General features: G+C 44.5%; 1 protein-coding gene across 3 annotated transcripts in view; it reads right to left on the reverse strand.

Moving 5' to 3' along the window:
- Positions 1-15,854, reverse strand: part of ZDHHC1 (zDHHC palmitoyltransferase 1) — an 83,959-nt gene that overhangs the window by 30,208 nt on the left and 37,897 nt on the right. For 2 of the 3 annotated variants that reach the window (XM_073576204.1, XM_073576202.1), the window contains exons 2-5: positions 10,537-10,620; positions 10,065-10,452; positions 8,489-8,707; positions 1,589-1,764 (exon numbers count right to left, since the gene is read on the reverse strand). In XM_073576204.1, the coding sequence (XP_073432305.1) occupies positions 1,589-1,764; positions 8,489-8,707 (395 nt within the window). In that variant the 5' untranslated portion in view covers positions 10,065-10,452; positions 10,537-10,620. Of the gene's footprint in view, positions 1-1,588; positions 1,765-8,488; positions 8,708-10,064; positions 10,453-10,536; positions 10,621-12,474; positions 12,640-15,854 lie in introns of all 3 variants that reach the window. The other variant, XM_073576203.1, reaches the window with a different exon arrangement.

The raw sequence follows: 15,854 nt of genomic DNA on the forward strand, positions 1-15,854 counted from the left end.
GGCTGCATGTCAGGTAAAGGCACTGAGGAGATGGCTGTCATTACATCTTCAATAAATGATCAAGTTTATGTTGATATTTTGAACACTTTTCTTATCCCATCAATTGAAAGGATGTTTGGGGAAGATGAAATCATTTTTCAAGATGATAACGCATCCTGCCACAGAGAAAAAACTGTGCAAACATTCCTTGAAAAAAGACACACAAGGTCAATATCATGGCTTGCAAATAGTCCGGATCTCAATCCAATTGAAAATCTTTGGTGGAAATTGAAGAAAATGGTCCATGACAAGGCTCCAATCTGCAAAGCTGATCTGGCAACAGCAGTCAGAGAAAGTTGGAGCCAGATTGATGAAGAGTACTGTGACACTCATTAAGTCCATGCCTCAGAGACTGCAAGCTGTTATAAAAGCCAGAGGTGGTGCAACAAAATACTAGTGATGTGCTGGAGTGTTTTTTTGTTTGTTTGTTTTTCATGACTCCATAATTTTTTCCCACAGAATTGAGTGATTCCATAATTTTTCCCCTCTGCTTGGAATGAAAAAGTAACCATTACTGACTACCACATTTTTTGTTCTTGATTTCTTTTAGTGTTTCTTAAAGCCAGAAAGTTGCCATTTGAAATTACTTTAGTTTTGTGCCATGTCTGATTTTTTTTCTACAAAATTAAACAACTGAATGAACATCCTCCAAGGCCGGTGATTCCATAATTTTTGCCAGGGGTTGTACCATGCTACTGCAATTATCAGGAGCACCGTGCACGGGGTCGAGGTGGACCCAACAGTTTATCTTCAGAGTGAAGGGCAGATGTATAGTACACACTCATCTGCCACATGCACAGTGTTCCATAAGTGCAAAAATAGTTACAGCAATACATATACAGCAACATGTAATATACTAAGCTAACAAACACTATATGTCTCCTGTTTAACAAGCCATGTGTCAGCAATACCCTGAGGCACGTTTCACCTATGCTTCTTTAAAAGGACCCCTATTATATCAATAAGGATCAATCACCCCTGGTGATTGCAGTCATACATGGACATAAGTGAATGCATGATGATTTTTTTGTCTATGAGGCTACATATAAACCGTGTGTCTTTAGTTCTTGCAGTGTATCATGCCTCCCTTTCACCCTTTTTATCGTTCTGTTTTTAATCTTTTGTAAAAATACATATTAATAAAGAATTAATTTGAGACATTTAGTCAGGCTCCATTAAGTATTTTTCTAGCCTATTCGGTTGATTTTCTTTTTTTTATCAGACTTTCCCTGTAACTGGGGGGCCGGTATATTAGCCCCAGTTACAGTGGAAATACAACCTCCTGGCTGCATAGCAGAGCTACTTCACAGGATCATATGACCTCTGTTTATGGAAGAGGAAGCTACTAAGCCACCATGGCTTGGCCATGATGCCCCTCACTGATTAAAAGAACAGCGGGATAAACAACCTCAACAATACCTACATTATTGTAATTTAAGCACTCCCAAGAGAGGCACACAGAGCTCACTTAATTTGTGAGCATTGTTGCGCACAGCTCATCTTATCTGTAATACTAGTACACATACAAGACACAAAAACTTTTACTTACACATCCACCTCACAGATGTAACAATGCATGTTTTCAATGACATGAGCATGCTTGGTCCTATCAAATACAGGCAGTGGACCAGGGGAGCCCTTGGCACGTACATTTTCATCTGCTGGATCAATGGTAACAGCCAAAAAATGGACAATACAATGTAAAGTGAACAGAACTCCCATACACTATAAAGACGGTTAAGGAAGAGTAACAAAGTATACATCAATAGGTACAACCATGTGTTAATGTACAAACTGTTTGTCACGATCCATGCTGGATTGTGACAGATAAAAGCACATGTAACCTTTTTTTTCCTTTAAGCTGATTGCTTAAAGTTAGTTTTGCCCCCGGTGGCCATTAGGGTCATTACACAGTGGTGTCTTTAGTGCTAGTTTTGCCCCCGGTGGTGGCTAGTATTATTACACGGGAATCACTAGCAGGTGTGATTGCTCTGGCTCTTACCTATAAAGGAGAGTCAGGTGGTCTCACTCACTGTTAGTGATATTGGTCATTTCCAACCATCCTTGGTGGAGGAAGGAGCTAGAGAAGAGTTCCTTTCAGCTCAGTCAGAGTCCTGGTGTGGAAGGAGCAACAGTGAGGAGTTCCTTGCAGCTCTGACAAAGGTTTGGTGAAATAGCAGCTATTCAGGAGGAAAGCTGCACTCAGGTGCTGGACTCTGTTGCTGGGAGCAATAACAACAGAGCAAAGCTAAGTGGTTTTTCCCTGTTTGTAACTTTCCTTATGTGTGTTTTAGTGCAGTGGTGGGATTAGTTTCTGCACCGTCCAATTCATTAGAAACGGATAGGTGCAGGGCGAGCTAGGGTGTTTAGGTATCCTGCTCGTCGCCAGGTGCAGAACCTGCCTAGGGATCGTCAGGAGTGTAGGGACACTGACTCAGGGGAGTGCAGGTCTCCACGTCCCCGTTCCCTATTGCAGGGCCCTCCATTGTATCGGTTTCCCTGGTGTTTCCCTTATCTCTGTAAATTCGCCCTGCTGGAGGCGGTATATCCAGATACACGTGTAACTATTGAAATTCTCCTGCTGGAGGCGGTGTACCCGGCTGCACGTTTCAATGTTTAAATTCGCCCTGCTGGAGGCGGTGTATCCAGGGTCACGGGTGTAATAGAAATTCGCCCTGCTGGAGGCGGTGTATCCAGGGTCACGGGTGTAATAGAAATTCGCCCTGCTGGAGGCGGAGTATCCAGGGTCACGGGTGTAATAGAAATTCGCCCTGCTGGAGGCGGAGTATCCAGTCACCCGTGACATCACACTGTTTTGCTCAGTTAGGGTGGTTTCACATTAGCGTTTCAGAGCGCAACAGGTTGCGTTTGGCGCTGGTCGGCGCACCGTCAAAAGGACGCATGCGCCGCCATACGCATACTGCGCACGGCCTGCGTCCCCAGTGATAAAGATAGGGGACGCAGGACGCATGCAGCGTCATGTGCTGGTAGGCGGAGCTACTGGAGGAGGCGTGGCAGGGGGCGGGGCTTAGCGGCAGCCGTGCGCAGGCCGTCGCTGCGCCCTGAAACGCTAATGTGAAACCACCCTTAGGCGCACTTTTTTTCCCCCCTTTTTCTTAAACTTGAGGGGCACACCAAGATGACCAAATTTATCATGCAGCCATTTTGATAAAATTGGCGCATTATCAAACTGTCAAATCAAAGTTAACACTATCTACAAAATTTGACAAGTAAATCTGCTGCAAGATAAGTAAAATATATGCAAGAAGCATCCTAAATTGTGTAATCTAAGGAAGCAAACAAGTGTTTGGAGGCCCCACTGCTCCTTCGGGGCAAGGACACATGCACTCTTGTCCAATCAGAGTTGCATAATTTCATAGATGTCCAATAGGTGTGGATCCCACCTCTGGTCCTCCGATCCCCCCCCCCCCCTGTAGCTGGTGCTCGATCAACAGCGACAGTTGAGGTGGCCATGGATGTACCAGCTCTCTCCATTTACTGGCATTGGAGCTCTGCATACATCTGAGTGTATTTGCCCATCCGGGCACTGCAGGTCAGGTCATCGTCGGAAAGAGGCACCAAGATACGTTCTGGTTCCAGCTCAATAATGTATTTCACAATACAACCCTTAAAGGTGCGCTTGGAGGTAGACTCCAGCCAGCTGATCACTTGGGCTTTTTTTGAGGCTTAAACAATTTTACTGATGAAGGCACTGGATGATTTCAGCCCATAGACAAATCTGTTCAAATATACACTGCTGGCCAAAAGTGTTGGCACTCTTGAAATTGTTCCAGAAAATGAAGTATGTCTCCCAGAAAATTATTGCAATTACACATGTTTTGTAATTTGCATGTTTATTTCCTGTTTATTGAAAAAAAAAAAAAAGAAAAAAAAAAAAGGCAAATTGGATATAATTTCACACAAAAACCCAAAAATTGTCTGGGCAAAATTGGGGGTAATCAACTTTGTTTCAAGCATGCGATGCTCGTTCAAACTCACCTGTGGCAAGTAACAGGTGTGGGCAATATGAAAATCATGCCCAGAAACGTATAGAACAAAACATGTGTAATTGCAATCATTTTCTGGGGAAAAAACACGTCAGTATCGGAAACTATTTTAAGGGTGCCAACACTTTTGGTCATGACTGTACAAGTAAATCACTGTGTGTGTATGACGGGAAGAATATGTTAAAATGACCGTTCTTTCGTCATACAGTATCCTATCGTGGGCAGCGTGTCCCTGTACATATGAGGAGACGTACTGCTGGACACTAATATTGTTTATGTCAGCATACACGCTCAGATGATAAGTGAGAATCTGGCCTGTTTGTCAGCAAGTTTACATGGCCGATGATCGGGAACAAGCTTTCTTATAGATACCTGTTGACTTGTAAATGAGCAGAAGATTTATCTGCTTTTTACTACCTGAGGTCTGGGGTGGCGCCACACTGAGTCACTCCAATTTTACTACTCAAGAGCTGACAGCACATTATAAGGGCCCTGTGGACAAAGCGTAACTGTCATTATACAATTCTATATACACATTATAGACCCTGCAAATTGCAGCCGAATGGTGGGGGGTCCAGATCCGGAGACCCCCAAGGCTGTGGACATGTGCTGCTATGTATGCGGCGCAGGCATGTGAACGGGTTCAATAGTAAGTCTTTGGGTCTGTACGTACATTCACTCGTAGAGTGGCTTATGGATGGATAGTTACTATTGAGTCTATACAGTGCCCAAAGTGCACACTGTATACAAGAGAAAAGGGGTCTTCAAGTGGAGCGTTTAGCATTTGGTGAGGGTCTGAGGACCCGGATCTCCACTGATCGGCGGCTATTTGCAGTGTCTATTAGTTATATCTAAATATTGTAAAATGACACTTGCACTTTATTATAGGGACATAACATGGGTTCACCCAAGAGACACAGTTTTACAGCTCATCTAAACATGCTGCCCAGGATTAGAAAAAAATGGCTGCTTTCTTACAGATACAGTGCCACCCCAGATCATACAGTTGTGGCCAAAAGTATTGACACCCCTGCAATTCTGTCAGATAATACTCAGTTTCTTCCTGAAAATGATTGCAATCACAAATTCTTTGGTATTATTATCTTCATTTAATTTGTCTTAAATGAAAAAACACAAAAGAAAATGAAGCAAAACATTGATCATTTCACACAAAACTCCAAAAATGGGCCAGACAAAAGTATTGGCACCCTCAGCCTAATACTTGGTTGCACAATGAGTTTCTTACAATGCTCTGCTGGAATTTTAGACCATTCTTCTTTGGCAAACTGCTCCAGGTCCCTGATATTTGAAGGGTGCCTTCTCCAAACTGCCATTTTTAGATCTCTCCACAGGTGTTCTATGGGATTCAGGTCTGGACTCATTGCTGGTCACCTTAGAAGTCTCCAGTGCTTTCTATTAAACCATTTTCTAGTGCTTTTTGAAGTGTGTTTTGGGTCATTGTCCTGCTGGAAGACCCATGACCTCTGAGGGAGACCCAGCTTTCTCACACTGGGCCCTACATTATGCTGCAAAATTTGTTGGTAGTCTTCAGACTTCATAATGCCATGCACACGGTCAAGCAGTCCAGTGCCAGAGGCAGCAAAGCAACCCCAAAACATCAGGCAACCTCCGCCATGTTTGACTGTAGGGACAGTGTTCTTTTCTTTGAATGCCTCTTTTTTTCTCCTGTAAACTCTATGTTGATGCCTTTGCCCAAAAAGCTCTACTTTTGTCTCATCTGACCAGAGAACATTCTTCCAAAACGTTTTAGGCTTTTTCAGGTAAGTTTTGGCAAACTCCAGCCTGGCTTTTTTATGTCTCGGGGTAAGAAGTGGGGTCTTCCTGGGTCTCCTACCATACAGTCCCTTTTCATTCTGATGCCGACGGATAGTACGGGTTGACACTGTTGTACCCTCGGACAGCAGGGCAGCTTGAACTTGTTTGGATGTTAGTCGAGGTTCTTTATCCAACATCCGCACAATCTTGAATTGAAATCTCTTGTCAATTTTTCTTTTCCGTCCACATCTAGGGAGGTTAGCCACAGTGCCATGGGCTTTAAACTTCTTGATGACACTGTGCACGGTAGACACAGGAACATTCAGGTCTTGGGAGATGGACTTGTAGCCTTGAGATTGCTCATGCTTCCTCAAGTCCTCAGACAGTTCTTTGGTCTTCTTTCTTTTCTCCATGCTCAATGTGGTACACACAAGGACACAGGACAGAGGTTGAGTCAACTTTAATCCATGTCAATTGGCTGCAAGTGTGATTTAGTTATTGCCAACACCTGTTAGGTGCCACAGGTAAGTTACAGGTTCTGTTAATTACACAAATTAGAGAAGCATCACATGATTTTTCGAACAGTGCCAATACTTTTGTCCACCCTCTTTTTTATGTTTGGTGTGGAATTATATCCAATTTGGCTTTAGGACAATTCTTTTTGTGTTTTTTCATTTAAGACAAATTAAATGAAGATAATAATACCAAAGAATTTGTGTTTGCAATCATTTTCAGGAAGAAACTGAGTATTATCTGACAGAATTGCAGGGGTGTCAATACTTTTGGCCACAACTGTAGGTTGTGCGTGGTATTACAGCTCAGCCCCATTAATTTCAATAGTGTCGAGTAGCACAAACAGACAGATCGGCATAGTCACTGTGAGAGGGGGGCGATGTTTCTGAAAGTAAGCAATTATCTCAATAACCTTTATCCCGCGGGCCCTACCTATCACTGAGGGACACAATAGTCGTATCTCTCTCAAGGATGGAGACGGAAGCGTAGACAGCGTCCAGCGATCCATCATTGTAATTGGACTCTTGTAAATACCTTTGTAATTAGTTTTGTGCACAATTATTTTTAACAGCTTTATTTTACAAGCATTGTCTCCTCCCAAAGTCACAGTAAGTGACAGTTCGATCACTGCACTGCCTGACTACTGACCTGTCAGCAGCCCATAACCTACATTTACAGCAACCTGTCATCTGCCAGCCTGGATTCCAGAGCACAGAACAACATCGCAACCCGGGGAGCACTAATCCTTGTTATTATAGTACCGCGTACGGGAGAACCTCGCATCATGACAGTAAAGAACTGCTAATATATATAGTTTGTATCTTTTACATATGTATACATATATACTTTTTTAATTGGGTGATGGAAATTAGCATTCATACATAAATACACACGTAAACTTGTGCACATACACACAACAATAAATTTATATATTTTAATATATAAAAAAGGCATAAGTACATACTGTATATACTCAAGTATAAGCTGAGGCACCTAATTTGGCCATGAAAAACTGGAAAAACATATTGGCTCGAGTATAAGCCGGGTATGAATTGTCCCCTCATCCCTATCCTTGTATGCCTGGCACCTTATCCCCGTCCTTGTCTGCATTTTTTCTCATCCTTGTCTTGGTTTGCTTGGCTCCTCATCCCTATCCTTGTATGCATGGCTCCACATGAGAAACGATTTATGAAAAAAAAAACAAAAAAAAAAAAACCCCTACTTACCTTCCCTCTGCGCCCTTGCAGCACCCTCTTCCGGCTTCCAGCAGCTCCTGCGTTCGGCCGATCACGTGTCTCCGCTCATTAAGGTAATGAATATTCAACTTTCTCCACTCACCAGGGACATGTGATCACCCGGCCACAGAAGCTGCTGGAAGCCGGAACAAACAAGATGCTGCAAGGGCGCGCAGGGAAGTTAAGTAGGAGGCCTCTTTTTTTTTTTTTTTTTTTTTTTACAGCTGCTGGAAGCCGGCTGCTGCGGCTGTAACTGTGCGCTCTATAAGATAAAAGAATACTCATTGCCAGGGCAGTGAATATTCATTTCTCTTTAGCAGCGATCCGCTGCTCCACCTCCCACCACCAGCTTCTGAGACAATGACTCGTGTATAAGGCGAGGGGAGCGTTTTCAGCACAAAAAACCTCTACCCCTGCCTAATGTATCTTCACCCATCCCTTGTAGATTGTGAGCCTCACGGGCAGGGTCCTCTCTCCTCCTGTACCAGTCGTGACTTGTATTGTTTAAGATTACTGTACTTGTATTATGTATACCCCTCCTCACACGTAAAGCGCCATGGAATAAATGGCGCTATAATAATAATAATATAAGCCGAGGGGGGGCGTTTTCAGCACAAAAAAAAAATGCACACGTGTATAAACAATATATTTAGGTATACATCTTAGATAATGGAAATTTTCTGTTATATATATTTTATCCATGTGTGCGTGTGTGTATAATATATATAGTATGTATGCCAATTCCCATCAGCCAATTAAAAAATATATGCATACACATGCAAAATACAATATAATTTTAAATACATACACACTGTATATCATATATACACACACACACATTATAGACACTCACACATAGGTATGACTTTTTTCGCAAACATAGAAAACAAATCCTAAGTATCTGTATTTGAAGGATACAACATAGCCAGCAGCCACCCAATGCCGAGGCAAGAGTGGAACGAGAATGCCAAATCCGATGATAGTGAACAGAAGATAAGTGAACCAGGCCACAAACTGCAATGGGTGCGGAGGCCAACTCCAGCCATTTCTCCGAGAGTGTTGAAGGGGCTCTGTTGCAGTGTCCACCCCTTCCTTGTCGGACACTGTCTTACCAGACGGCTTCCTGCAGATGGTCATCTGGGAAAAAGTAATAGTGCAGGTCATTTACACACTCGTTTTTCTATACCTTAAAGGGAACCCGTCACCCCCCAGGCGTTTTTAAGTAAAAGAACCACCTTGTGCAGCACTAATGCTGCATTCTGTCACGGTGGCTCTTTTATTTAGCGTCCCTTCCACCGCAGAAATAATCGTTTTTAAAATTGGTCAGACATACCTGAAGTTTGACCGGGGGGCAGGTCTTTCCCGCTCTGACACAGACGCCTCGCATCTATCAGTCATGTCCTCCTTTTGAATTTGGCAACACCTCCTCAGCATTCATTTCAATTACTTGGGCCTGCGCTGTAATATTTTTTCTTGGGCATGCGCAGTTAGCGTTGCCCGTGCCCTCACATCACATCCTGGCCTTCCTATCGTGCCTACGTGGACGCGCAGCAAGAGATCCCGCCCCGCAGAATCTTCTGATTTATTCACACTGCGGGGCTGAGAATCTTGGGCATGCGCAGTATTTCTCTGCGGCTCTCATGCCCAAGATTCCCAGCTCCGCAGTGCGAATAAATCAGAAGATTCTGCGGGGCGGGATCTCTGGCCGCGCGTCCACGTAGGCACGATAGGAAGGCCAGGATGTGATGTGAGGGCACGGGCAGCGCTAACTGAGCAAACCCAAGGAAAGATATAACAGCGCAGGCCCAAGGAATTGAACTGAACGCTGAGGAGGCGACGCCAAATTCAAAAGGAGGACATGACTGATGGATGTGAGGCGTCTGTGTCAGAGCTGGAAAGACCTGCCCCCCGGTCAAACTTCAGGTATGTCTGACCAATATTAAAAACGATTATTTCTGAGGTGGAAGGGACGCTACATAAAAGAGCCACCTTGACAAAATGCAGCATTAGTGCTGCACAAGGTGGCTCTTTTACTTAAAAATGCCTGGGGGGGGGTGACAGGTTCCCTTTAAATACTTGTAATGTTGGGCGTAAACTGCAATTCTACCATTAAATACATACATTTCTGGTTCTTCTATCAAGTAGTCGGGAGACAAGCAGGAGCAAGGACCCGAGCATGATCGAATCCCAGCACGCTCACTCATCACCGCTCCTGTGCAGTAACTATACAGAATCCTATTAAAAGTGTGACCAGGGAAACTCTAAAATTGGGTTACTGTATAATTAGGGCAGGTCATTCCTATACATAACACATTCCTAGTAAATATTAGCAACCTAACACCCATAAACCTCATGATGACACATCACGCCATTACCGGCAATCATCTATGAACTCATCCGTTACAAACGTTGACAAAATTTTCATCCAGAATCAGTGATAGAAAAGTTTGTCACCATGGATTCAGGAATGCACAGAATGACTTATGGAACTTACCAGGATCACCTTGATTTCCCGCCTCCAGGAGGCTTCTGACTGGTAGGAACGTTACTGATATTTCTTCCAGAACGGAGCGCTCTGGCTTACACGCATCTGGGCCTTTCTGGATATGACGATACATGAATATCAGGAGCAGTGTGCAGTATATGTTATATGTAATGGGATAAAAATCTGACTAAAACTGATGGGTGACGTAAAAACGGAGCAGGAAAGTCCAGGCCGGACAGCCATCCATGCTTAATACAGGGTTAATCCTCTGCAGATTCCACCGCCTGCTCTGGGCCAGACGGCACACAGTGAGGCGTAGTCCCGTAGTCCTGGTGTCTCATGCTCGGCTCCAGCACAGAAATTATCTTCTATTTACTTGGAGTCCACGGCTGAAAACCTACAGATGCAGAAGACCAGAAATAATCAGAAAAGCAAGCAAAACGCTGGCGAGAAAAGTAAAAAGGGAGTCTATAACCATTACCTTTACCACCTGCATTCAGCAACACCGACAAAATGGGATGGAACATAAGTGCACGTTCACACTGCGGCCATTATTAAACATCACCTAAAATAAAAACAAAATGACTAAAAACCCTGTAGGAAAAAAATAGTAATCGTCCATGAAAATAACACAGGGAGCTTAGCTGACACTATTTGGAACACAAGCCATCCCACCGCGACACGGTGTACCCAGTCGGGAAAGTCCTACCTCTGACGTAAAACCTCGATGTGCCAGCCGGCCTCAATAAATGTGGGCAGAGCAGGACCCAGATCTGACTGTGTAACACCATATAAACTAAATGCACAGCCCAAAAAGAGGGAGTCACACCTCTGTATGTACACAGTACAAAAAACTAGGGCGCCCCGAAGAAATGAGCTGGAATACAAGTTGGTGTAAGTGCAATGTGTAGGTGCACATTCACACTGTGCTCATTAATGTAACCTAGAATAAAAATGAAAGGATCCTGCCTGCATCTATTGGCACAAAGAGAGGTTTAACATTAGAGATTGGACCACCCGGATTGGGTACACCTTGTCGCGGTGGGATGGCTTTACACGTTTTTGATAAAAACAGTGTCATTTGGATTTTATCCTAGTTCTCTTCTCCATTCAGTGCCACTATTCACTCGACTACTTCCATATGCCCTTCGGTTTACCAGATCAGTGGGGTCCAGATTCCCAGGACCCCACTGATCAGATGATTGATCAATCAGTAGCTAAGCAGCAGAATAATGGAGCTTCTACAAAAATCAAAAAGCCTGGCCTTATCATCTAGAAAGGAGGCGACTGTTACCAATTAGTGTCCATTCAGCCATGCACAACAATCAAGACACTGGAGCGTATATGAAACCTATTGAAAAGTGGGGCCGCTGTCCACGGCACTAATTCTTGGTCGCACTCCCCCCCCAATTACATGCTACATTTGTATTTCCCTACAATCAGCACATTTTTACATTCTACAGTCTGGATTTGAAGGGTCTCCACATTTCCTGACATCCCCTTTAAGGCCTGTTTCACACATCCGTTTGTGATCATCAGTCAAAATCCGCTGTTTTGGAAAAAAAACAGATCCGCCATTTTTCTTTGCGGATCCGTTTTTTTCCCCATTGACTTTCATTATCGGCGGATTTTGACTGATGATCGTCCGTTGCGTCCGTGTTTGTGCGGATCCGCCAAAATTTTGGCGTCCGCTGAGATCACCGAACGGACCATGCAACGTTTTTTTGCAGCCCGGATCCGAATTTTCCCCTTTTAACCCTGAATCAAGTCTCGTTGCTGGATGAAAATATTCATTCTCTCTCCTTACCCGCCACCTCCTCCATTCCTCGCCCGATCTCCACCCACATCTCTCCCGTGGTCTCCCATCGCGCGATCTCCACCCTCGTGGTCTCCCATCGCGCGATCTCCACCCTCGCGGTCTCCCATCGCGCGATCTCCACCCTCGCGGTCTCCCATCGCGCGATCTCCACCCTCGCGGTCTCCCATCGCGCGATCTCCACCCTCGCGGTCTCCCATCGCGTGATCACCCACATCCCGCGAGAAGATCGCTCACCGCAGATGCTCTTCCGGATACCACTACATCCGGCGGTATTAATTTTTTAGTTTTTTGCTTTTTTCCCCAGGCGCAGTTCCTTTAAATTTTTACCATCGGCGGATCCGTACATCCGCCGATCCGCTGACCCCCGTTTCTGTCAGTCCGCCTGCGGATCCGTTTTCCGCTATTTTGGCGGATTTAGAGTGACAGAGAAAACTGATGTCTGAAACAGGCCTAAGCGGGTCCCGTGACTGACCCACAATCACCGTGGCCGAGTAATATTCGGGATGTGGACGCGATCGTGGGTCAGTTCTGCAAAGTTTGGCTTCAAAATAATCCCGAGCCTGATAAAACAAGTATCACATAAATCCCACAAGTACATACGTCAGGGATGACAGATCGCGATGCAATTCTTGGAAAGTCCTCCGGATTTTGCCTTCTCCGTACTCACAGATTAGTAAAGTGCGGCACATTTGTGTGTACAGTCTCTTAGGGAACCGGTTTGGGAAGCGGCCTGTTCAGATTACAGGAGGTGGCCCTGGAGATCTCCTGGTGCACGAGACAAAGCAACAAGGCCCAGTATAAAGCCACCTTATCATCTGCAACAACCTGTGCCCCTCCATATAAAGTCAGAAGTCTTATTGGGGCCCCCAGAGAGATAGGGGTGCCGGATTAACCCTGGAATGAACAGAGAGGGTTTTGCTTTTTAATGTCATACATGTCTGTACTCAGGCTTGTTTTTGAGGGACGAGTGGTAGTCCTGAATCATTTTACTGCATAAAGTACTGAAAAATACGAAAACCTCCCCCCATAATTCTTCCATTGGTCCGGTTTTGATTTTACAACATTTGTTGTATAGGAAAAATAAACTGGACACATCATTCAGTATGATAGCGGTGATGCTAAACTTGTACTTTTTTTGAGGGGGGTATTTGAATGGTGAAAAATAAACTGAAATTTGTAAAAAAAAAAAAAAATCTCCATTTTTTGAGATCCATAATTTTTTTCTCTTTGAGGCATCTGGGTGCCGTCCATTCGAAACAAACACTTATTTATTACAATCTGCGAGTTTGATGCACAAATCACCAAAGTAGGACAAAACATGAGCCAAAAAAAAGGAATATAATGTGTCGGTGTGCCATCAGAGGCCTAAAGTACATCCGTCATAAATTTTCACTATACAACCTCTATACAATCTTAAATAAATTTGAGACTTGATGAGTCAGGTGTACTTACTGCAAATGTCCATGTCAAAGTGACTTTTAGCTGGAAATGCTCATTTAAATACCTGGAATATTTTTAAATTAAATGTATAAGATCTTACTGACGTGGACTTGAGTATAGCAGCCTCATCAGGAAGAGTTTTTTTTTTTTTTTTTTTTTTCATAATGCATGGGGTATGTAGTATTGTGATATCGGGTGACACATCCATCATTCATTTCGGATTTGGCGCCGCCTCCTCAGTGTTCTTCTTAATTCCTGGCACCTGCGCTGTCCTGTAGTTTAGTGGGCATGCGCAGTTAGTGCTGCCCGTCGTGCCCGTGCTGTCAGATAACATCCCGGCCTTTCAGATCGCGCGGGCCTGAGATCCCACCCCGCAGTCGTTTATGATTTATTCACACTGCGGGGCTGGGATTCTCGGGCATGCGCAGTGGTTATCTGCGGCTCTCCGACTCCCGGAAATCCTTCCGCAGATAACCACTGCGCATGCTCGAGAATCCCAGCCCCGCAGTGTGAATAAATCATAAACGACTGCGGGGCGGGATCTCAGGCCCGCGAGATCTGAAAGGCCGGGATGTTATCTGACAGCACGGGCACGTCGGGCAGCGCTAACTGCGCATGCCCACTAAACTACAGGACAGCGCAGGTGCCAGGAATGAAAAAAAACACTGAGGAGGCGGCGCCAGTTGTGAGACGAGTGATGGATGCGAGGTGTCTGACAGAGGGGGAAAGACCTGCCCCCCTGTCAAATATCAGGTATTTTGGAACAACTTTATAAACGATTATTTCAGCGGTGGAACAGAGGCTAAGTAAAAGAGCCACCTTGACAGAATGCAGCATTAGTGCTGCACAAGGTGGCTCTTTTACTTAAAAATGCCTGGGGGGGGGGGTGACAGGTTCCCTTTAACGCTCTACAATAAATATTTACAACTATAATGTAAACACTGTTTTTCGGTGATTCCTTTGTATCCCCGTTCATACTGCACCCACACACACAATTGATACACCAATTCAAGGGTAAACTTGCCCCCTTCAGCAAGAAAATAGCCAAACAAACCACACATCCACAATTTGATCACAAAATACAGTATAAACATTCATTTTCATAAACCTGCAGTAAAGATAAATGACCTGCAGGTGGCACCACAGTACCCCAAAGCACACGACCAACACATTTGTATAAATGCACTGCTTTTTCGCTGATTACTTTGCCCCACACACACACGATAGACCATTTGAAAGGTAAACTTGCTCCCTTCAGCAAAAAAACAGCCAAAAAAAACACACATTCACGATTTTATCACTAAATACAGTTTAAATATTCAGTTACATAAACTCGCAGAATGACACAATGACCTGCAGGTGGCACCTCAACCGGAAAACATTTTTTGGCCTCTACTTAGCAAAACGATTTATTGTATTACCAATCTACCTATAGAAATACCTGTCTAAACTGTGCGGCAGCCACGCCTGTGACAACATAGTTATAGCTACAGAAACGTGGAAAGGCAAAAAATACCTAAAATTACAAATGGGATGTATCGCCCTCCTCGGTTCCAGCTCTGACCTCAGTGACTGGTCCAACACCAAGACCCAAGCGGGGGCTGGGAGTCGGAGCTGGACCCAGGGAGGGCGACTACCTGCTGTTTGTTATTTTACATCATTTCGGGTCCATATCCGTGAAAGTGGAAAAACCCCCTAAGGCTATGTTCACACGTCGCGTTTCGCCTACTTTTATTTGGCCGCATTTTTTTTTTTTTAAACGCAAATTTTCAGCTGCGTTTTACAGTGCCAACAAAAGCGTTCAGAAATCTCACGCGCACGCTTTCTTTTTCATGACCGATTCCGAAAACTGCAGCAAGTCACTTCTTTCGGCATTGTTTCACCCGATGAGTAAGTGAAAAAAATGGAGCAAAAAACACAGGTATAAGGTTTTGCTGCATTTTAAGTGCAGAAAAAAAAAAAAAAGAAAAAAAGGAGTAAAAATGCAATGTGTGAACAAAGGCTTAATCCCCTAAGGCCATCACTTTGCTATGTTCCTGTCCGCACAGCGTATGGAAGCTGTGTTTATTCTGCGTGATGAACTGTACTTTTGAGTGGGAGTCAGAGATTGACAGCAGCATGTAAATGGCTAAAAGCAGCCGGCGGTGCTCAGCGGGCGCCGCTCTTAGGGCTCACGTGGAGACATCTGTGGATCTCAGTCCGTCAGGTCTCTTGACCAGATCTCGACAACCTCACAGAACTATATGGCGCGGTCATGCGCCGTCCGGGATCTACAAAGGTCTGCACACAGATTCTGGTGGGGGCACGCTCAGCTCCTGAGCCCACTTGGTGACAGATATATCTGAGATATTAAGGAGTTAAATAAAGCGGATCTGTCACACTATAGACCAAATACATTATGCACCCTGCATTTTCCTCCCCCTCCCCTGACAAAGCAGGGAGATGGGCGAAACCTGCGCTGGGTCACAAGGAATTGATTACTTTAGTTATCGGGGGGGGGGGGTGTAGTGCACATTACAAACCTCCTTAATACTTCTACC

Source organism: Dendrobates tinctorius, unplaced genomic scaffold (assembly GCF_039654945.1).
Source record: "Dendrobates tinctorius isolate UK_male_01 unplaced genomic scaffold, ASM3965494v1 ptg000047l, whole genome shotgun sequence".
In the NCBI taxonomy this organism is placed as follows: domain Eukaryota; kingdom Metazoa; phylum Chordata; class Amphibia; order Anura; family Dendrobatidae; genus Dendrobates; species Dendrobates tinctorius.